General features: G+C 51.5%; 1 protein-coding gene across 1 annotated transcript in view; it reads right to left on the bottom strand.

Moving 5' to 3' along the window:
* Nucleotides 1–15,182, bottom strand: part of LOC149439347 (uncharacterized) — a 48,640-nt gene that overhangs the window by 15,844 nt on the left and 17,614 nt on the right. The window contains exons 2-3 of the mRNA XM_089659159.1: nucleotides 14,510–14,827; nucleotides 12,348–12,458 (exon numbers count right to left, since the gene is read on the bottom strand). Coding sequence (XP_089515285.1) covers nucleotides 12,348–12,458; nucleotides 14,510–14,827 — 429 coding nt within the window. The remainder of the gene's footprint in view (nucleotides 1–12,347; nucleotides 12,459–14,509; nucleotides 14,828–15,182) is intronic.

Below are 15,182 nucleotides of genomic sequence, written 5' to 3'. Positions count from 1 at the left end.
CGGCCCACTGGGTGAACGTGGTGCCGGCACAGCCGCACCAGCAACTTGGACAGGTCACGACGCTTTTGCCTCCACGTTTGCACATCCTTGGTCCAGCAAAGATGTCCGCCTCTACCACCTCTTCTTCCGCCGTGTCCTCAGCCGCCACCCCCGTGCCAAGTCCCATTACCCGACCGGCATATCACATGTGCAGGGCGCAACGGTGTCACGCTGTGCTGCACCTGGTATGCCTTGGCGAACGTAGTCACACAGGGGAGGAACTTCTGAGTGTAATGAACAGAGAAATCGACAGATGGCTGTCTCCGCGCAAACTGAAAATCGGAACCATGTTGACCGACAACGGAAAGAACATGGTGTCTGCTCTGCGTCAAGGAAGGTTGTGCCATGCGCCATGCATGGCTCACGTGTTCAATCTGGTTGTCAAGCGGTTCCTAAAATCCACCATCCCACTGCAAGACATCCTTAAAATGTCACGTAAACTTTGCATGCATTTCAGCCATTCCTACACCGCAAAGCACACCCTCCTTGAGCTGCAGCGGCAGAACGGAATTCCACAGCATCGCCTGATCTGCGACGTTGCAACAAGGTGGAATTCAACCCTACACATGTTAGACCGCCTTTACGAACAGCGAAAGGCCATCACCGATTTCCTGATGTTACAAGTGGATAAAGGTACTCCCCTGTGTAACTTCGATGTCAGCCATTGGCAGCTCATGCGTGACACCTGCCGCTTGCTCAGGCCCTTTGAGGAGGCCACGCTATTCGTGAGTCGGCAGGACTATGGGATGAACAACGTCATTCCTCTGTTGCACGTCCTGGAACAAATGCTGTTAACAATGGCTGGTCAGGGTGCGGTAGACGTGGTGCACAGATCTCAACGCCACATGACCCCTGTGGGGGCAGGACAGGAAGAAGAGGAGGAGGTAGAGGAGGACATTTGTGCTCAGGAATTATTGAGTGAAATGGGTGGTTTTTCCACTCAGCGGACAGGAGTGGAGGAGCAGGAGCATCTGGTAGAGGAGGAGGAGACAGAGGACCCAGACGCACTGTGGCAGTATGCTGTGGAGATGGAGGCAGGGAGTCCCTCGCATTCCTTGGCACAAATGGCCCATAGCATGCTCGGTTGCTTGCGTAGCGACAGCCGAATAATAACCATCAGACAGAGGGATGACTTTTGGCTCGAGGTGTTCAATAAATTCTGAAAGTGTATAGGGTGCGCTGGCACTTGCACTGACTCACTTAGCTAGTGTGTATAGATGATAGAAAAAAGATAGCGCCGCGCTCCTATATAATATATACAACTTATGCTTCTAAGGTGTATCAAATATCAATATGAACTGTGACTATACCACAAAATGCATATAAAATATTACATATAGATAACATGCATGGTAAATAAACCTAAACTAATATTGCCTTAATGGGTGCCATGATAAAATCCTGTGTTGCACCCATATAAAGCTATGTGTACTCTATATTAATAGTGCAAAAGCATATGTGCACGTGCTAAAATAAACAAATAAAAATACAGTCTTTAAGATAAATGTGCAAGTAGATATTCTGTTCCTTGTCTCCGAGTGCTAAATGGTCTCCTTATATGCTCACCTCTATATTTGCCTGAATGAATCCAGGCAAATACGCTTTTTATCCTTCCAGGATAGATGAAATGGGATGATGCCTTTGCTCTAGCCGTCCTATGAGGTGGATATGCATATGGATGGATCCTCCTGTTGTCTACTTTATCTCCCTGTGTACCTGTGAGTACACTGAGTAGCTCTCTTGGGGTCTCCCAATTCCCCTCCTGGGGTTGTTTCCTCGTTCACTCCTCCTAATATCAGCTCATGGGATGTTTGGTCAAAGAAAAGGAAAAGCAGACCATAGTGTCTTATCCTTATACAAAATGGATTTATTTTTGCCAGTAACAAGTATAACTTGATAGTATGCAGCTCATAAATGATCCAGTCAGGCTTAGATGGCAATCAGCAGGTAAAAAGTAGATACAAAGAAAACCTCTCTGCAGCTGCCCCTGCAGTGCTGTCTGCCTGTGCTTGTACTCGGATCTGCTCGCTTCTCCAGTGCAATGTCGTGACGTCAGAGCCCCTCCCCTACGCGTTGCGTCACAGGGTCACGTGACTTCATCAGGGGGAATTTGATTGGATCTATGGAGCATGTTATCTATATGTAATATTTTATATGCATTTTGTGGTATAGTCACAGTTCATATTGATATTTGATACACCTTAGAAGCATAAGTTGTATATATTATATAGGAGCGCGGCGCTATCTTTTTTCGATGACTTTTGGCTGTCCACCTTGTTGGACCCTCGCTACCGTTCCAAAATGGTGGCCTTTTTCACACCTGCTGAGAGGGAGGCCAAAATTACGTACTATAAAAACCACCTATGTAGTCAGTTGGTCTCTGCCTTTCTGCGCCAACGTCCATCCTCAGACACTGTGGGCCCTGTGCGCTTGCGTTCCGCTGCCATGGCAGCAGGGGAGGGGTGGGGTGGTAGGAGCAGTGGCAGCTCCACCAGCAGCGGCTGCCTCAGTCTGCAGTCGATGATGAGTAGCTTTCTTCACCAGCGCAGTGAGGAAACTACTAACCAGCCGCAGCAGCAGCAGCAGCAGCATCAGGTGGACCTGGAGCAGGAGCTCAAACAACAGGCTTGGGCCTACTTGGACAGCACCCTGCCAACCGAGGTAGACAATCCCCTTGACTACTGGGCAACGAAACTTGACCTTTGGCCCCAACTAGCTGAATTTGCCCTTGAAAGGCTGTCATGCCCGGCCATGCCACTTTCAGGTCTCTTCACACTCCTGCTGGGTTCCATTTTGTCATAGGATGCTGGCAGATTACAGGCCTCCCATAGCTGCTGCCAGGCCCCTAATCTGCCATGGGCCCCCGTACCGCCTCCTCATGCTGCTGCCAGGTCCACAGTGTGTCATGGGTCCCTGTACCGCCTACCATTGCTGCTGTCTCCATCGCCACACTCTGCCATGTGCCACTTTCAGGTCTCCTCACACTGCTGGTGCGTTCCCTTTTGTCATAGGGTGCTGGCAGATTACGGGCCTCCCATAGCTGCTGCCAGGCCCCTAATCTGCCATGGGCCCCTGTACCGCCTCATGCTGCTGCCAGGTCCACAGTGTGTCATGCCATGTGCCACTTTCAGGTCTCCTCACACTGCTGGTGTGTTCCATTTTGTCATAGGGTGCTGGCAGATTACGGGCCTCCCATAGCTGCTGCCAGGCCCCTAATCTGCCATGGGCCCCCGTACCGCCTCCTCATGCTGCTGCCAGGTCCACAGTGTGTCATGCCATGTGCCACTTTCAGGTCTCCTCACACTGCTGCTGTGTTCCATTTTGTCATAGAGTGCTGGCAGAATACGGGCCTCCCATTGCTGCTGCCAGGCCCCTAATCTGCCATGGGCCCCCGTACCGCCTACTCATGCTGCTGCCAGGTCCACAGTGTGTCATGCCATGTGCCACTTTCAGGTCTCCTCACACTGCTGGTGTGTTCCATTTTGTCATAGGGTGCTGGCAGATTACGGGCCTCCCATAGCTGCTGCCAGGCCCCTAATCTGCCATGGGCCCCTGTACCGCCTCCTCACGCTGCTGCCAGGTCCACAGTGTGTCATGGGTCCCTGTACCGCCTCCCATTGCTGCTGTCTCCATCGCCACACTCTGCCATGTGCCACTTTCAGGTCTCCTCACACTGCTGGTGTGTTCCATTTTGTCATAGGGTGCTGGCAGATTACGGTCCTCCAATAGCTGCTGCCAGGCCCCTAATCTGCCATGGGCCCCTGTACCGCCTCCTCATGCTGCTACCAGGTCCACAGTGTGTCATGCCATGTGCCACTTTCAGGTCTCCTCACACTGCTGCTGTGTTCCATTTTGTCATAGAGTGCTGGCAGATTACAGGCCTCCCATTGCTGCTGCCAGGCCCCTAATCTGCCATGGGCCCCCGTACCGCCTCCTCATGCTGCTGCTAGGTCCACAGTGTGTCATGGGTCCCTGTACCGCCTACCATTGCTGCTGTCTCCATCGCCACACTCTGCCATGTGCCACTTTCAGGTCTCCTCACACTGCTGGTGTGTTCCATTTTGTCATAGGGTGCTGGCAGATTACGGGCCTCCCATAGCTGCTGCCAGGCCCCTAATCTGCCATGGGCCCCTGTACCGCCTCATGCTGCTGCCAGGTCCACAGTGTGTCATGCCATGTGCCACTTTCAGGTCTCCTCACACTGCTGGTGTGTTCCATTTTGTCATAGGGTGCTGGCAGATTACGGGCCTCCCATAGCTGCTGCCAGGCCCCTAATCTGCCATGGGCCCCCGTACCGCCTCCTCATGCTGCTGCCAGGTCCACAGTGTGTCATGCCATGTGCCACTTTCAGGTCTCCTCACACTGCTGCTGTGTTCCATTTTGTCATAGAGTGCTGGCAGAATACGGGCCTCCCATTGCTGCTGCCAGGCCCCTAATCTGCCATGGGCCCCTGTACCGCCTCCTCACGCTGCTGCCAGGTCCACAGTGTGTCATGGGTCCCTGTACCGCCTCCCATTGCTGCTGTCTCCATCGCCACACTCTGCCATGTGCCACTTTCAGGTCTCCTCACACTGCTGGTGTGTTCCATTTTGTCATAGGGTGCTGGCAGATTACGGGCCTCCCATAGCTGCTGCCAGGCCCCTAATCTGCCATGGGCCCCTGTACCGCCTCCTCACACTGCTGCCAGGTCCACAGTGTGTCATGGGTCCCTGTACGGCCTCCCATTGCTGCTGTCTCCATCGCCACACTCTGCCATGTGCCACTTTCAGGTCTCCTCACACTGCTGGTGTGTTCCATTTTGTTATAGGGTGCTGGCAGATTACGGGCCTCCCATAGCTGCTGCCAGGCCCCTAATCTGCCATGGGCCCCTGTACCGCCTCCTCATGCTGCTGCCAGGTCCACAGTGTCTCATGTGTCCCTGTACCGCCTCCCATTGCTGCTTTCTCCATCGCCACACTCTGCCATGTGCCACTTTCAGGTCTCCTCACACTGCTGCTGTGTTCCATTTTGTGATAGGATGCTGGCAGATTACGGGCCTCCCATTGCTGCGGCCAGGCCCCTAATCTGCCATGGGCCCCTGTACCGCCTCCTCACGCTGCTGCCAGGTCCACAGTGTGTCATGGGTCCCTGTACGGCCTCCCATTGCTGCTGTCTCCATCGCCACACTCTGCCATGTGCCACTTTCAGGTCTCCTCACACTGCTGATGGGTTCCATTTTGTCATAGGATGCTGGCAGATTACGGGCCTCACATTGCTGCGGCCAGGCCCCTAATCTGCCAGGGGCCCCTGTACCGCCTCCTCACGCTGCTGCCAGGTCCACAGTGTGTCATGGGTCCCTGTACGGCCTCCCATTGCTGCTGTCTCCATCGCCACACTCTGCCATGTGCCACTTTCAGGTCTCCTCACACTGCTGCTGGGTTCCATTTTGTCATAGGATGCTGGCAGATTACGGGCCTCCCATAGCTGCTGCCAGGCCCCTAATCTGCCATGGGCCCCTGTACCGCCTCCTCACGCTGCTGCCAGGTCCACAGTGTCTCATGGGTCCCTGTACGGCCTCCCATTGCTGCTGTCTCCATCGCCACACTCTGCCATGTGCCACTTTCAGGTGTCCTCACACTGCTGCTGGGTTCCATTTTGTCATAGGATGCTGGCAGATTACTGGCCTCCCATTGCTGCTGCCAGGCCCCTAATCTGCCATGGGCCCCTGTACCGCCTCCTCATGCTGCTGCCAGGTCCACAGTGTGTCATGCCATGTGCCACTTTCAGGTCTCCTCACACTGCTGCTGTGTTCCATTTTGTGATAGGATGCTGGCAGATTACGGGCCTCCCATTGCTGCGGCCAGGCCCCTAATCTGCCATGGGCCCCTGTATCGCCTCCTCACGCTGCTGCCAGGTCCACAGTGTGTCATGGGTCCCTGTACGGCCTCCCATTGCTGCTGTCTCCATCGCCACACTCTGCCATGTGCCACTTTCATGTCTCCTCACACTCCTGCTGGGTTCCATTTTGTCATAGGATGCTGGCAGATTACGGGCCTCCCATAGCTGCTGCCAGGCCCCTAATCTGCCATGGGCCCCTGTACCGCCTCCTCATGCTGCTACCAGGTCCACAGTGTCTCATGTGTCCCTGTACCGCCTCCCATTGCTGCTGTCTCCATCGCCACACTCTGCCATGTGCCACTTTCAGGTCTCCTCACACTGCTGCTGTGTTCCATTTTGTGATAGGATGCTGGCAGATTACGGGCCTCCCATTGCTGCGGCCAGGCCCCTAATCTGCCATGGGCCCCTGTACCGCCTCCTCACGCTGCTGCCAGGTCCACAGTGTGTCATGGGTCCCTGTACGGCCTCCCATTGCTGCTGTCTCCATCGCCACACTCTGCCATGTGCCACTTTCAGGTCTCCTCACACTGTTGATGGGTTCCATTTTGTCATAGGATGCTGGCAGATTACGGGCCTCACATTGCTGCGGCCAGGCCCCTAATCTGCCATGGGCCCCTGTACCGCCTCCTCACGCTGCTGCCAGGTCCACAGTGTGTCATGGGTCCCTGTACGGCCTCCCATTGCTGCTGTCTCCATCGCCACACTCTGCCATGTGCCACTTTCAGGTCTCCTCACACTGCTGCTGGGTTCCATTTTGTCATAGGATGCTGGCAGATTACGGGCCTCACATTGCTGCGGCCAGGCCCCTAATCTGCCATGGGCCCCTGTACCGCCTCCTCACGCTGCTGCCAGGTCCACAGTGTGTCATGGGTCCCTGTACGGCCTCCCATTGCTGCTGTCTCCATCGCCACACTCTGCCATGTGCCACTTTCAGGTCTCCTCACACTCCTGCTGGGTTCCATTTTGTCATAGGATGCTGGCAGATTACGGGCGTCTCCCATTGCTGCTGCCAGGCCTGTAATCTGCCATGGGCCCCTGTACCGCCTCCTCACGCTGCTGCCAGGTCCACAGTGTCTCATGGGTCCCTGTACCGCCTCCCATTGCTGCTGTCTCCATCGTCACACTCTGCCATGTGCCACTTTCAGGTCACCTCACACTGCTTCTGGGTTCCATTTTGTCATAGGTTGCTGGCAGATTACGGGCGTCTCCCATTGCTGCTGCCAGGCCCCTAATCTGCCATGGGCCCCTGTACCGCCTCCTCATGCTGCTGCCAGGTCCACAGTGTGTCATGCCATGTGCCACTTTCAGGTCTCCTCACACTGCTGGTGTGTTCCATTTTGTCATAGAGTGCTGGCAGATTACGGGCCTCCCATTGCTGCTGCCAGGCCCCTAATCTGCCATGGGCCCCTGTACCACCTCCTCATGCTGCTGCCAGGTCCACAGTGTGTCATGCCATGTGCCACTTTCAGGTCTCCTCACACTGCTGCTGTGTTCCATTTTGTGATAGGATGCTGGCAGATTACGGGCCTCCCATTGCTGCGGCCAGGCCCCTAATCTGCCATGGGCCCCTGTACCGCCTCCTCACGCTGCTGCCAGGTCCACAGTGTGTCTTGGGTCCCTGTACGAACTCCCATTGCTGCTGTCTCCATCGCCACACTCTGCCATGTGCCACTTTCATGTCTCCTCACACTCCTGCTGGGTTCCATTTTGTCATAGGATGCTGGCAGATTACGGGCCTCCCATAGCTGCTGCCAGGCCCTTAATCTGCCATGGGCCCCTGTACCGCCTCCTCATGCTGCTGCCAGGTCCACAGTGTCTCATGGGTCCCTGTACCGCCTCCCATTGCTGCTGTCTCCATCGCCACACTCTGCCATGTGCCACTTTCAGGTCTCCTCACACTGCTGCTGTGTTCCATTTTGTGATAGGATGCTGGCAGATTACGGGCCTCCCATTGCTGCGGCCAGGCCCCTAATCTGCCATGGGCCCCTGTACCGCCTCCTCACGCTGCTGCCAGGTCCACAGTGTGTCATGGGTCCCTGTACGGCTTCCCATTGCTGCTGTCTCCATCTCCACACTCTGCCATGTGCCACTTTCAGGTCTCCTCACACTGCTGCTGGGTTCCATTTTGTCATAGGATGCTGGCAGATTACGGGCCTCACATTGCTGCGGCCAGGCCCCTAATCTGCCATGGGCCCCTGTACCGCCTCCTCACGCTGCTGCCAGGTCCACAGTGTGTCATGGGTCCCTGTACGGCCTCCCATTGCTGCTGTCTCCATCGCCACACTCTGCCATGTGCCACTTTCAGGTCTCCTCACACTGCTGCTGGGTTCCATTTTGTCATAGGATGCTGGCAGATTACGGGCCTCCCATTGCTGCTGCCAGGCCCCTAATCTGCCATGGGCCCCTGTACCGCCTCCTCACGCTGCTGCCAGGTCCACAGTGTCTCATGGGTCCCTGTACCGCCTCCCATTGCTGCTGTCTCCATCGCCACACTCTGCCATGTGCCACTTTCAGGTCTCCTCACACTGCTGCTGGGTTCCATTTTGTCATAGGATGCTGGCAGATTACGGGCCTCACATTGCTGCGGCCAGGCCCCTAATCTGCCATGGGCCCCTGTACCGCCTCCTCACGCTGCTGCCAGGTCCACAGTGTGTCATGGGTCCCTGTACGGCCTCCCATTGCTGCTGTCTCCATCGCCACACTCTGCCATGTGCCACTTTCAGGTCTCCTCACACTGCTGCTGGGTTCCATTTTGTCATAGGATGCTGGCAGATTACGGGCCTCACATTGCTGCGGCCAGGCCCCTAATCTGCCATGGGCCCCTGTACTGCCTCCTCACGCTGCTGCCAGGTCCACAGTGTCTCATGGGTCCCTGTACAGCCTCCCATTGTTGCTGTCTCCATCGCCACACTCTGCCATGTGCCACTTTCAGGTCTCCTCACACTGCTGCTGGGTTCCATTTTGTCATAGGATGCTGGCAGATTACGGGCCTCACATTGCTGCTGCCAGGCCCCTAATCTGCCATGGGCCCCTGTACCGCCTCCTCACGCTGCTGCCAGGTCCACAGTGTCTCATGGGTCCCTGTACGGACTCCCATTGCTGCTGTCTCCATCGCCACACTCTGCCATGTGCCACTTTCAGGTGTCCTCACACTGCTGCTGGGTTCCATTTTGTCATAGGATGCTGGCAGATTACGGCCCTCCCATTGCTGCTGCCAGGCCCCTAATCTGCCATGGGCCCCTGTACCGCCTCCTCACGCTGCTGCCAGGTCCACAGTGTGTCATGGGTCCCTGTACGGCCTCCCATTGCTGCTGTCTCCATCGCCACACTCTGCCATGTGCCACTTTCAGGTGTCCTCACACTGCTGCTGGGTTCCATTTTGTCATAGGGTGCTGGCAGATTACGGGCCTCACATTGCTGCGGCCAGGCCCCTAATCTGCCATGGGCCCCTGTACCGACTCCTCATGCTGTGACGTTGCAACAAGGTGGAATTCAACCCTACATATGTTAGACCGCCTTTACGAACAGCGAAAGGCCATCACCGATTTCCTGATGTTACAAGCGGATAAAGGTACTCCCCTGTGTAACTTAGATGTCAGCCATTGGCAGCTCATGCGTGACACCTGCCGCTTGCTCAGGCCCTTTGAGGAGGCCACGCTATTCGTGAGTCGGCAGGACTATGGGATGAACGACGTCATTCCTCTGTTGCACGTCCTGGAACAAATGCTGTTAACAATGGCTGGTCAGGGTGCAGTAGACGTGGCGCACAGATCTCAACGCCACATGACCCCTGTGGGGGCAGGACAGGAAGAAGAGGAGGAGGTAGAGGAGGACATTGGTGCTCAGGAATTATTGAGTGAAATGGGTGGTTTTTCCACTCAGCGGACAGGAGTGGAGGAGCAGGAGCATCTGGTAGAGGAGGAGGAGGAGGAGACAGAGGACCCAGACGCACCGTGGCAGTATGCTGTGGAGATGGAGGCAGGGAGTCCCTCGCATTCCTTGGCACAAATGGCCCATAGCATGCTCGGTTGCTTGCGTAGCGACAGCCGAATAATAACCATCAGACAGAGGGATGACTTTTGGCTGTCCACCTTGTTGGACCCTCGCTACCGTTCCAAAATGGTGGCCTTTTTCACACCTGCTGAGAGGGAGGCCAAAATAAAGTACTATAAAATCCACCTATGTAGTCAGTTGGTCTCTGCCTTTCTGCGCCAACGTCCATCCTCAGACACTGTGGGCCCTGTGCGCTCGCGTTCCGCTGCCATGGCAGCAGGGGAGGGGTGGGGTGGTAGGAGCAGTGGCAGCTCCACCAGCAGCGTGGGTCCCTGTACGGCCTCCCATTGCTGCTGTCTCCATCGCCACACTCTGCCATGTGCCACTTTCAGGTCTCCTCACACTGCTGGTGGGTTCCATTTTGTCATAGGGTGCTGTATGGCCTCCCATTGCTGCTGCCTCCACCGCCACACTGTGGCTCCACACTCTGGTTTTGGCCCCGTGACTGGCCAAATGAGTGAAGTGTGCGGTGATTCTAAGATCGACGGCACTCATCTGCATGTCATACTGACTGACAGTATTATTTCTCTTCCCCAGCAGACTCCAAGGGCATTTAAATTAAAGGTACAGTGTTCTGCACTAATATAGGCTCTCTGAAGCCTAGAAACACCCTTTTATAAGTTAAATTCGCAGCGAATATATTCGACTCGAATCAAATTTTTTTCACGAATTCGCCGAATCAGTCGAATCGAATTTTTGAATACTTCGCTCATCTCTAGTGAATATGCCTGGGGAGCTGAGTCAGCCTTCTGTTTCAATAATGAGATCCCCCTGCCATAAAACACATTGTTGTTTGTCCCAACACATCGATTACATCATTACTTCGTAAATATTTTATTGAATTACAGAGAGCATCTGCTGGGAAGAGGGGACACTATGATTAGGGATTCTGTGAAGGGGGACTTGGGGGGGGATCTGTTGTTTAGGGGGGCTCTGATGTACTAGGGGGACTCTAATGGAAAGGGTGGGCTTCTGATGAGATGAAAGGATTTTGTGATGAGGACTATAATGTGATAGGGGGACCTCGGATGTGAATGGCGTTGGTTGTGTGCATTATCCCAGGATCAGGCTTCCCATTGATGATAAGTAATAATTACATTTTTTTTAGACTGGATTGCCTCAAGATGTTGCATACATTTAACCACTTGCCTTCAACATTTTGTTTTGCTTATAACATTTGATTTTTAATTGAATGGACTTTCCCGAATGAAACCCGCATTCACTGTTAGAAATTGATTCTTTCAAGAAATATATATATATATTTTTAATTTTTTTTTTTAAATAATGTTAACAATCAAACATAAAAAAAAAATAATACTGCTCATATACATGAAGGAACATCACAGACAGATCTTGTCAACGTGATAATGTACAACTAAATAGTGATAGCTATGGTAACAATGCGAGATTTTGCATGAAGGTTGGTTAAGCATGTTAGAAAATATTAAATATTTGGCAAGAAGCATAAAATTCAAGAAATATTTTCCATTCTGCTCCTTCTAATTTTCTCATCATTGTGGTGGAAAGCAAATGTCAGTTTGACCTCACTAATAAATAGAAAATCAAACTAACATTCTTAAAACGAAAAACAAAAAATTTCAACTGAAATTCTACTAGCGTATGGTCAGCTTTACACTCTATGGGGAAGCAGCGCAGCGATCTCTTTCCAGAGTTCCATCACGACCCCAGGGGCGTATTTACCACAAGGCAAACAACACATTTGCCTAGGGCGGCATTTTTCAAGGGGGGCAGCACCGGCCCCTGGAAGAAGAGAAGAAGGGACACACATGGCATTGGGACCAGGTGGGAACCGAGAGAGACTGCGGACTGCTTGCCGGTGTATGTAGAGTCTGACTCTCATTCCCGGGAATGGCCAGAGCTGTGAAAGTGAGTGTCTTCTCTCTTTTGCCAGGGGGTTGGGCATCTGGTGTATAGGGGGCGATGGTAGTGGAAGGCTCTCTTGAACGGGGGACAGGAGTGTTGTTGGTCAATGTCAGTCTCTCTCCACAGGGGAGGGGAGTGGCCGCCAATTTTTGTGTTGCCTATGGCAGCACAAAACCTAAATACACCACAACCCCCCCCCCCCGGATGAGTCTGAGTCAGACCTCTCCAATCAGTTGGGAGCATGAGCTTTGTTGATTGCAGAGTTATAGGTCTGGCTCAGTAGGGCATGTGTGAGACCTCAGCGGAGAGACCGCTGCTTTTAAAAAAGCAAGGGTGCTTCTATGCAGCATGCCAGCACGGGCAGCCTTTTTTACTCCGCAAGAAGAAGAACTTTTGTTTTTAAGCACCTGGAATAAAGTAGTATATAACCAGCTAGATTATTATTATTATTATTATTATTATTAATAATAATGAAATTTCCTTAAATACCCTACCTTGGAGGCAATATTTAATGAGTACAGCCAGCAGCACAATTATAACACATAGCTCAAACCCTGCAATGCTGCAGAGAATAATCACTTTCGTGTACTGGTCTCCATTTGTACCTAAAACAGAAGATTTATGTTAAAGCAGACACCATACAAAGAAAATTAAAGTGGAAATATCAGGTATATGTGAACATCCTAGAGTTCTAATTTAAAATGCATCTAAAGTCCACTTTTTTTTTTAAGTTTTGGATACAGTGTGGAACGGTTAAAGCAATTTATTTTCTGGTGTCTACATCCTGTTGGACAGACTTCCCTTTGATTACTGGCCTGGAGCTGCTATGAGAAGTGGAAAAGTTAAGGAAATCTCCAAGAAGTAAAGAAAAAAACCTTCTTGGACAATTGTCAACATAATGGATGACCCCAATGGAAGATTTACCTTTTATCTGTTGCAGTGACATCACTGAGTTTCCCATCATTTTCTGTCTTGGTGACATTTTAAGAACACAGCCAATCATCACATTGTGCATTTAAGGGCTTTCTAGCTTACTTTTATTCAAAGAAGGTTGGCACAAAAAGGTTACCCTTGCAGGGGTTTTCAGCATTCTTTTTCAAAACTACAAAACAACACCAAAACTCTACTCAGCCTTTTGGCTTACTCTGCTGCTGCTCTGGCCCTCGGTCTGGCAATCTCAGATCCCACCTGTACTCTGCAGACATGCACACTCTTGGCTGCTCCCTTACAGCCTCATAGACTCTTTGGGGGGGTGGAACCCTAAACCATAGTCACCTCTTTAATAAAAGCCCTCCACACACTTGCACAATCAGCGGCTGCCTCCAAAACCTGGGCCCAGGATTGGAGACTTTATCCCTCCCAAGTGTCTACAAAGCCTCTGAACTCAAGGACCCACATATGGTTTTATAAATATCTGAGGAAACTTGTGAGTGGGGCCACTTACTCTACACTTGGGGGTACCTTTCCCTGTGTGTGCACTCACCAAAGCTCTGGACCAGGCAGGGACTGTCTTTATGTGAAAATCAAACATTATGGTGGTACCCCAGCTTAGAGGTTAGCCGTACACTGTGTGCAGTAGGGAAATGTATAGAGTTCTTATGTGAAGTATCTTGTCCCATGTCTCTACAAATCTTGCTTGACAAGGCAAGTGGAGAAGGAATGCAGTTGCTATGTGTAACTATCACCCATAGCAACTGCATTCTTCCTCCACTTGCCTTGTCAAGTTAACCCCTTAGTGGCTTTTCTTCATACCCCATATATGCTGTACTGACCTTCTTTTATACGCCAGAATCCACCATGCACCCCATTGAATAACTTCAGACCAGGCTTAAAATGTTTGAAAACTTTTACTGTAATTCTTCTTTCCAGAATAATAAACAGATACAAATAGTCCCAGCCCTAAACTAATTAACAGAGGTGGCTGCCCAGGCATACCTTTAGAGTCCATACCTATCTCCAATGACTGGTAGTGTGCACTGGAACCCCAGTATATCGTGGGGTCACATAATGGCTCTTGAATTCTCGAACTGCATGAACTTGGTGCGTTCCCTTGTTCTCAAGCTCCTGCAGTGGCTCCCAGAACCGGGCCCTCCCCCTATTTATGTATCACACAGGGTGGAACGCTGGCCCAAGATCAAAAAGCCCAGGAATTTCGGTACTAAAAGTTTATCCTTTCCCCAGCCTGGAGGAGCCAACTACCTTACTAGTGCAGAACAAAACCCATACTGTAGGCAAACTGCCTACAAACTGAATATCCAGTTTCCTCCATATGACACAAGAATCTTGGAGCCCCTCAACCTCCCTGGAGGAGAACCCTGGGTGACAAAACCCTTCTCAAACCGTAGTCACATGAGGTTAAGAAAAGACTGCTCTCCATCAAGTCTAAACCCCTTTTGGTTGTTTTCCCTCCCCAGAGTGGGGAGGTTTAATTTAATTTCCTGCCCTGTAGATATAAGTTGAACCTCTGGAAAGAAAAGTTGTAATATTTTAGAACAACTTACATACAGTAATGTAAGTTATATTGTTTTTGTATACAGTAGTAAAAAAAATTCTACTGGTGTTTGTGAAGAGTTTTCTTAGGCTGGTCATGACTACAGCTGGACCTCAGAGATCCAGATGCAGTTGCAACACTCGTAGTTATACCCTAGTCCCTTACCTTGCTGAGCTGATGGCTCAATCACCTGCAACTTTGTTCCCACTACTGTCTTTGCTTTTTTTCCATCAACTACCTGGCAGTAGTATATTCCTGAGTCCTCTTCAGTCAGATGGGCAATTGTAACTTGTAGTTTATTTGTACTAAACGTCACCCTGTTTTTGTTGTGGCCTTGTCCAAGAGTCTCGTTCCCACAGTTCTCAGTCCAGGTGACGAAGAAGGTTCCCTCTTTTGGGTTAACTGAGCAATTTAAGGTCACCGACTGTCCAATTTCTACTTTAACAAACGTCAGCTGTTTCATCGTCGTGTTATTCTGTCCACCTGTTGTAAAAAAAAGTGAAAAACTCAGCTTTCCTCCAAACATGGCTACAGCTGGAATTACAAGAACCAACTATATAAGTAACTTTTTTTTTTTAAAGTGTAAGTTCACCTTTTTCAGAAAAAAATTAAAGGTGAACACCCTATACCCCCTGCCTGCACTTACCTCTATAGGTGATGAGCTGTCAGTGCTCACGCAACTAGTAACATTCTGGCCAATGCAATAACCACCCAAACACTAAATGCCGCTAAACTCTGCTAAACTCACCTAAACTGGTTTGACAAAATGTAGCTTAGGTGAGTTTTCACCTGCAGGAGAAATAGCATTTTCAATAAACCAGTGTGCATGAGGCCTTAA

The sequence above is a fragment of the Staurois parvus genome, unplaced genomic scaffold (genome assembly GCF_062004578.1).
Source record: "Staurois parvus isolate SC_StPar_1 unplaced genomic scaffold, SC_StPar_1.0 ptg001133l, whole genome shotgun sequence".
NCBI classification, from domain to species: domain Eukaryota; kingdom Metazoa; phylum Chordata; class Amphibia; order Anura; family Ranidae; genus Staurois; species Staurois parvus.
Note: the sequence above shows the minus strand (reverse complement) of the source record. Positions and strands in the feature narration are given on the sequence as shown.